We start from the raw sequence: 8,585 nt of genomic DNA, 5'->3' as shown, positions 1-8,585 counted from the left end.
ATTCTGTAAGAAAGATAGATTGTGATGTGTTTGCCTTATTTGTATTATGCACACCTTATTCTTACTATTGATTTGCAACTGGTGTCAGCTTCATCCTTACACACTAGCATTGCTGTTCTTTGTTTAGGTTTACAGTTGCATGTATGTCTGCTGCCTGGCATCTTCCCACATATAAGAGAGAAAAATACCTGTAAACAAGACTGAGAGGAGGCATTGTGGGGAGGGATGCAGTGCTAGCCAGGATATAAGAGGGATGCAACCTTGGCAGCAAACACTCACACAGTCATTTTGGGGTTCAAGACCTTCAGTTATATACTGCACATTTCCAAAACTCTTTAGCGATGCTGATTTTTTTTTGTTCAGGAAAAGATGGGGACTACTGTATATTGTGAGCCCCTGGTGGCACCATGGGTTAAAGCACTGAGTTGCTGAACTTGTTGACCAAAAGGTTGCAGGTTCAAATCCGGGGAATAGCTTGAGCACCCACTGTTTGCCCAGCTTCTGCCAACCTAGCAGTTCGAAAACATGCAAATGTGAGTAGACCAATAGGTACCACTCTGGTGGGAAGGTAAGGGCACTCCTTGCAGTCATGGTGGCCACATGACCTAGGAGATGTCTATGAACAATGTCGGCTCTTCGGCTTAGAAATGGAGATGAGCACCACGCCCCAGAGTCGGACACGACTGGATTTAATGTCAGGGGAAAACCTTTATCTTTACCTACTGTATATTGATTTAATATTTGAGCTTGAACTTGATGACCTGAAAGCACAATTCCAAAAGCTACAAATGACATATCCATTCTAGTATTTAGAGTACCTAGATATGGCACAGAATAGGGACTAACGGCACAATCACGATGGCAAGTTATTCTGTGGTCAGATGAGTTTAATTTCTGCTAAATCCTAGTAGAACAATATCATATGCTGAAGTGAATCTACATAATCTGAGGGATGACTTAATAATGGCTGCAGAGCAATACTGGCAGAGCAGATCCACAGGGAGAATCTGTGGAAGAGGAAGAGACTGCAGTCTTTTGAGGACATTTGGAAATGTTTCTTCTTTGTTTTGGCAAGGAAAGCGAGCATTTTCAACCTGTTGTGAAATTTCAGTATTGGCTGCTACATTGAAGGTGCATAATATTCGGAAACAAGATCTCAAATACCTCAGGACCCACATCTGTAAAGGAATGTTTTCCCCAGTTTTTCCTGAGAGTTAAGAGAAGACAGGGAACCTTCTGGAATTATGTGGCTTGTTTTGTTTGTTTGTCTGTTTTTCTGTGTCAGTAGTGACTAGAGAAACTGCAAGTTGCTTCTGGTGTGAGAGAATTGGCCATTTGCAAGGACGATGCCCAGGGGATGCCCAGATGTTTTACCATCCTGTGGGAGGCTTCTCTCATGTCCCTGCATGGGAATCTGGAGCTGACAGATGGGAGCTTACTCCGCTCCCTGGATTCAAACCAGTAACCTTTCGGTCAGCAGTCCTGCCGGCAAAAGGGTTTAATCCATTGTGCCACTGGGGGCAGCCACTCATTCCAGAGTTTCTTGGTATTGACAACATGTCAGTGGAACTGCTCCTTGGGGATCTGGTTGTCCCACCATAGTTAAAAGCAAGCCTTTTCCACAAACTTTCAGGCAACATGCCAGTATCTGTTTTGTTTGTTAATATTGCTTGTTTGAACTGCTTTTACTTTAGATATTTGCAATTTATTATTTTAGAAATCTTATTTTTTATTTTAACTGTGCGTTTCTCCATGGATTATTGGCCATCCTGACCTTTTGTGATGAAAGGTGAAGTATAAATTGAATAAATCAGCAATATTCTACTGGACTGGGTGTATTGTTAAATACAAAGCTATGTATCATTAAACTGATAGTGTGTTTTGCTACAATTGAACTCATTTGCATTATAAAAAAAGAAAAATTTGGGGAAAACTGAGCAGATTGTATTGAGGGAGCAATTGTTTTGAAGCATAAATAGAATTATAAATAAAAGAATAAACAATCAACCTTCCACTTTTTGTGATTCCTGTTGTAATTTGGATCTCCTTTTTTTCAAGAGAAACTATCACTGGAAGGAATAGTGGTCCAGCGTGCCGAATGCCGGCCTGCAGCCAGTGAAAACTATATGAAGTTGAAAAGGTGAGTTTTGTGTTGCCATGTTTGCTAGAACTATTGTGTGGTAACTTGAAATAATGTACACTTCTAGGATTCAGGAAAGAGCACCTTGCGGTGTCTTCCTCAGGATTTTGTCAAGCACAGCCTTCTGGGTCTTTTGTCATTCATGCACTCTGCTATATTTTAAGGAAGGGGCCCAGGCTGCTCTATGCTTTGACCCAGTCCACCCGCCCCAAATAGACTTCAGATCCTTGGGGAAAGACTTGTCAAAGAGCATTCTCTGTAACTTCTATTTCACTCGTTTTTGCACTATTGGGAATTATCCTTTATGCACTCCTTCCTTAGATTTAAGTAGCTTTCTTCAGTATGCGTAGACTTTGAGAGACTCATCAGGTTACTGTGAAGCATCTGGGTCCCTATCACCATGGTGACCAGGCCATTATACTGTCTTGGCTGGCAGTGCTGCCTGTGTAACTGGTGCCATGCCATGGACCAGTTCTTCCAGCTGGCATTCTCGAGTTCCCTTTTTTTAGCACTCCACATATGATTCCATCTAATCTGGACATATATATATATATATATGGACATATATTTTAATTAGGAATAAATCTGTTTCCATACCATTTTGAATGTGTGAAAAAAATAGTTGTTGAGCTTGAATTATGCTTCTCCCAGTGTTCCATGAGGATGGCCCATGTGGTCTCTTCCAACTCTTTGATTCTATGATTTGATTCTATGATTCTATGATTCCAGATAATGCAGGGAAAGGAAAGAACTTACAGTGTCCTCACATGGGGAAAGTTGTTCCTAGGAGGTCAGTCTTTTTCCTGCTTTGCTCCAGATTGGACATAGTTGTTGGTTTTTGCAGCTGCTCCATCCTTTTTTCCTTCCACTTTCTGAGTCTTCCTTGTTTTCTTCCTTGACCCTGTCCCCCCCACAACTAAAAAAGCTCTCCATTTTCCAGCACCTCTGCTCATCCTCCTCACCCTTCAGCAATCCCTCTTTCTTTATTTTCTGGGAGTACAGAGAAATGAAAAAAGGCAAGAGTTTCAAGATCAAAGGGGGGATTCCTGTGTTGACTCTTCCCTCCCTCTGAAGAAACTGGCAGGAAGGGCTGTAGGGTGGCCAATAAGCTTGGGAGTGGCTGGGAGAGGAGAAACCACATTGCTTTGGCCAAGGCCAAAACAATTCAGGAACCAAGGGAGCAAACTAGCTGGATCACAGAAAGCAATCATGGAGTACTGGAAAGGAACTTTTACTTGCTTTGGCAGCGTGGCTCTGAGCAGTTTTCACCCATGGTGGGAACGTTCACTTCACAAGCGACTTTGGAGCTCACTGGCAGATTGGATGGAGAATGGATCTGGCGGTCACCATCTTGACCATCTGGGTGATTATAACTTTAAGTGGGGCCAAGCATTAGCAGAGGATTAGGCTTAAGTCTCTGAGCTTGAGGCAGCCACCCCCCAAAACCTAACCCCCCTCCCCCCAAAGAAGTGCAGCTCCAACTAAACAGCATGGTCTGTGATACACACTTCTCAGTGGGGAATCTTCTATTACTGACTCAGGCTATGGGAGAAGTACAAAAAGGAGAATTTTTAAAGAAGAAAGTAATAATCCACTTCTATGAAGTTTGTTCAGGTGGAGGATTTTCCTTTGTTTTTTAGGCAAGCAAGTAGAACCACTGAGCTTCTTCCCTCTTAGGATCCAGATCTTAGGACCCAGAAAAATGAAGAATCTTTCACCACAGCAGTTTCCTTCCCCCTTGAGGTGCCATTTCCAGCTAAATTTATGCAAGTGCGTAGAGAGGAATGGAACAAGCCAACTTCACATAGACCTAGTTCTTATGATGCCAAGGAGTGCAATGGTCAGCTCAAAAGCACGATGACCAAGCTTCAGATCTAATTGGTAGAACTTAAGTTCCTTTTCTTAGCAGAAGGTTGGACATGATTTAATTAAGTAAGTTAGCTACCATCTATTTTGAAATTGACGCCCCTGATTTTCTTGCTGATAGTGTAGTATTGAAGGTTCTAAATGCCCTGAAGGAACCAAATCTCATATTATTTTGAAAGCTAAGCTGAGTCAGCCCTGGATGAGAGACTGCCAATGAATTCTGGGTTCTGATGGGTACATTTTGTGGGAAGGAACTGGCAAAACCATATTTTTGTACACTTTGCCTGGGAATACCCCTTGATTCCCACAAGTAAATAAGCAGCTTGAGTGCAGCCCTCCCTGGCCACTTGAGATCCAGGAAAGGCCTTTGAAAGATGGAAATGGGAGTGAATCAGAACTTTGTTGTTGTTCATTCGTTCAGTCGTCTCCGACTCTTCATGACCTCATGGACCAGCCCACGCCAGAGCTCCCTGTTGCCGTCACCATCCCCAGCTCCTTCAAGGTCAGTCCAGTCACTTCAAGGATGCCATCCATCCATCTTGCCCTTCGTCGGCCCCTCTTCCTTTTACCTTCTACTTTCCCCAGCATAATTGTCTTCTCTAGGCTTTACTGTCTCCTCATGATGTGGCCAAAGTACTTCAACTTTGTCTCTAGTATCCTTCCCTCCAGTGAGCAGTCGGGCTTTATTTCCTGGAGGATGGACTGGTTGGATCTTCTCGCAGTCCAAGGCACTCTCAGAACTTTCCTCCAACACCACAGCTCAAAAGCATCTATCTTCCTTCGCTCAGCCTTCCCTAAGGTCCAGCTCTCACATCCGTAGGTTACTACAGGGAATACCATGGCTTTGACTATGCGGATCTTTGTTGCCGGTGTGATGTCTCTACTCTTTACTATTTTATCGAGATTGGACATTGCTCTCCTCCCAAGAAGTAAGCATCTTCTGATTTCCTGGCCACAGTCTGCATCTGCAGTAATCTTTGCACCTAGAAATACAAAGTCTGTCACGGCCTCCACATTTTCTCCCTCTGTTTTCCAGTTGTCAATCATTCTTGTTGCCATAATCTTGGTTTTTTTATGTTTAGCTGCAACCCGGCTTTTGCGCTTTCTTCTTTCACCTTGATTAGAAGGCTCCTCAGCTCCTCCTTGCTTTCGGCCATCAGAGTGGTGTCATCTGCATATCTGAGGTTGTTAATGTTTCTTCCAGCAATTTTCACCCCAGCTTTGCATCAGAACTTTACTCAAGCTTTATTTCCTGCAGAGTAATTGAGCAATTACCATCCCCTCCCCCCCCCCCCCAATTCTCTTTCCTTTGCTCTAAGTACGCTAATTATAACAAGGTTTCATATTTTGAGAATCTGTTGCATATAAAGTTTTGGCAAGTTTGAATTCGGTAGTTACATTCTGTTTGGCAAAGGTAAAACAGAAAATGCTGGGAAAAGAAAAGTCCTCCAGCACATGCCCCAAATAGTTCATTTGTAGTATGTGAGTGATGAATATATCAACTTAAAAATTAAGACACATGTCTTGGTAGCCCAGTTTCCCTGCATACATTTAAACTGCCCTATGTATTGGCATATATACTGTTAGTTGTACAGGGTGAGGCAGCATAACTTCCTTTTTTCAAAACTTAATAAAACCCATTGTATGAATCAGAAAATTTTATTTTTTTTATAATGTAGGCGCATACCTAAAGTTTTATTTTATGTAGTTTTGAAGATCAAATTAGGTAGGTGACGTCCTCCATTCTCCATACACCGAGTAAACGGATTTCTGGCGTTTGTCATGACTCTTGCCAGCATAGCAGGCATTATGTTGGCAATTTCTTCCTGGAAGTTGGTCTTCAAATCTTGTAGGGTCCTTGGACGGTTCACATAAACACGGGATTTGAAAAAAACCCATAGAAAAAAGCACAAGGGGCCAAATCTGGAGAGCGGGCCGGCCACTCCAAATCTGCTCGAAAAGTAGGCCTCAATGGCAAAAGCATGCTCCTCTCTGTTCCAACGCATGATGGCAACTGAACTATGTCAGGACAAAACTTTATACTCCCGCTTCTCGAACGAGACCACTAGCGCTCCGCTACATCTTCAGCCGACTGAATGGTGCACATTTTAAAAAAGGAAGTTATGCTGCCTCACCCTGTATGTTGTGTGCCTTCAGGTTGTTTCTGATTTATGGTGACCCTAAAGTAAACCTGTCCTGGGTTTTCTTGGGAAAAATGGTTCAGGAGGGGTTGCCATTGCCTTCCTCTTGAAACCGAGAGTGTGTGACTTGCCCAAGGCCAGCCAGTGGGTTTCCATGGCCAAGCGGGGATTTGAAGCCTGATCTCCCAATCTCCTAGTCCAATGCTCAAAACCACTATATTATGCTGTCCTCATATTGCCAGTAATAGCAGTAATAATAAATAAATGTCTGTGAGAATTTTGTAAATGTGCTTCTTTCTCTTGTATCCCTCTTAACTACACCTTTGGCTAAACGTATCCTACTTTAAATCCCTGAGGAATTTTCACAGTGCAAATTCTGAAGAGTTCTATAAATGTATCCATTAAGCTGTTGAGAATTGAACCAATTTTGCTTTTTTATCTCTCTGTAAGAAATAAGACTATAGTGCTGACATTTTATATTTCCACTCAACTTTCAAAGAGAAAAAATGCACACCAAAGAACTGTAAAACATGCTCCCCCCTTTTGTGTGTGCGTCTAAGGCTCTGGGGAAGAAATCTCAGCAGGAATACATGAGAGAAAAAGAACAGAACTGGCAAGTTGTTCTGTGTGGGTGGGGATCATAACTGTGCTTTGGATGCCTCTTTTTATGCAATATTCTCAAGCCACGTGGCAGCCTGTAGCAAGAGTCGGTTCTTGTGCTGGCAATCAAATCATTGTTGGATACCAGTGGTGGGACTTGTGTAGCTCTCCAGATTTTGTTAATTGAAACTCCAAGCAGCCCTAGCTAGCATAGTTAGTAGTGTGGCATTGTGAGCATTGCAACTGATGTAGGGCCACCAAGGTTCTGTACAAAGGAAATATATAAAAGATTTTTTCTATTTGCTTTACTGCCCTTCCTTGCTGAAATGCAGTAAAGAAGTCCCAAACAGGAACAGTCAAAAACACTCCAAGGGCATGGCTAGGTAGCAGAGGGCTATTCACCCCATGGGAGGGTGCTTGGCTGCTGTGTCGGACTGGATGAGAGGTAACAAATTGAAACTGAATCCAGACAAGACAGAGGTTCTACTGGTCAGTCGTAAGGCCGAACAGGACATAGGGTTACAGCCTGTGTTAGACGGGGTTACGCTCCCCCTGAAGACACAGGTTCGCAGCTTGGGAGTGATCCTGGATTCATCGCTGAGCTTGGAACCCCAGGTCTCAGCGGTGGCTGGGAGAGCTTTTGCACAATTAAAACTTGTTCACCAGTTGCGCCTGTGCCTTGGGAAGTTGGATTTGGCCACAGTGGTCCACGCTCTTGTTACACCCTGAATAGATTACTGCAACGCATTCTACGTGGGGTTGCCTTTGAAGACTGTTCGGAAACTTCAACTAGTCCAGCGGGCGGCAGCCATATTAGTCACCGGAGCGTCATACAGGGAGCATACCACCCCTCTGTTATGTCAGCTCCACTGGCTGCCGATCCAGTTCCGAGCACAATTCAAAGTTCTGGTCTTGACCTACTAAACCCTATACGGCTCCAGTCCAGTGTACCTGTCCGAACACATCTCCCTCTACATTCCACCTCGGAGTTTGAGATCTTCTGGGGAGACCCTACTCTCGACCCCACCTCTATCACAAGTGAGATTGGTGGGGATGAAGAGCAGGGCCTTCTCGGTGGAATTCACTCACCTGTGGAATTCACTCCCCGGGGAAATTAGGTCATCGACATCCCTCCTCTCTTTCAGAAGGAAATTAAATACATGATTGTGGGACCAGGCTTTCAGGCAATCTGGTGGTTAGATAAGGACAATGACGACCAGAATCGATAGTATTTGACAATGTGGAATGAATTTACAGACTCTGAGATGGCGAACGCTGAGCATTAGATTGTTTTTTATTGATTTTGATGTATATACTGACTGTTTTAATTGTTATAATTGCTGTTTACATGTTTTATCCATTGTTATGTTTATGCTGGCATCGAATTGTGCCTTTGTAAGCCGCCCTGAGTCCCCCCTCGGGGGTTGAGAAGGGCGGGGTAGAAATGCGGGAAATAAATAAATAAAATTAATCACCTCTGCTACTGCCACTTTCCCATTTTTTCCACATCTTCTGCACTGATGTACATCCCTGCAGGAAATGGGAAAAAATCTGCAAAGCAGTTTGAGGCCAGTTCCATGTTCAGTGTAGTTACTTTCCTGGCCGTAGACCAGTTCTAGGAGTGGCAGTCTGATTATCTGTGCAGCAAAACTGGTTCCTCCCAAACTAGTTCTAAAATGGACCAGAGTGCCATGGTAGATGTGTCCTCAAACACATCACCTGGCAATAAATAAGATTCTACCTCAAATATCATAGCTGTGTCATTTGTGCTAATATTTTTTCATGTCTATTGGGTATTTTCTTGTGCCATATTGCAACTTTTACATAACTGTCAGGTT

The 8,585-nt window shown here is 43.3% G+C and overlaps 1 protein-coding gene across 2 annotated transcripts in view; it reads left to right on the top strand.

Annotated features, from left to right (window-relative positions):
• The window catches only part of GTF2F2 (general transcription factor IIF subunit 2), an 88,917-nt gene that overhangs the window by 43,565 nt on the left and 36,767 nt on the right, over nt 1-8,585 (top strand). For both annotated transcript variants that reach the window (XM_060769267.2, XM_060769266.2), the window contains one exon: nt 2,059-2,140. In XM_060769267.2, coding sequence (XP_060625250.1) covers nt 2,059-2,140 — 82 coding nt within the window. The remainder of the gene's footprint in view (nt 1-2,058; nt 2,141-8,585) is intronic.

This window comes from Anolis sagrei, chromosome 3 (genome assembly GCF_037176765.1).
Source record: "Anolis sagrei isolate rAnoSag1 chromosome 3, rAnoSag1.mat, whole genome shotgun sequence".
Lineage (NCBI taxonomy): Eukaryota > Metazoa > Chordata > Lepidosauria > Squamata > Dactyloidae > Anolis > Anolis sagrei.
Note: the sequence above shows the minus strand (reverse complement) of the source record. Positions and strands in the feature narration are given on the sequence as shown.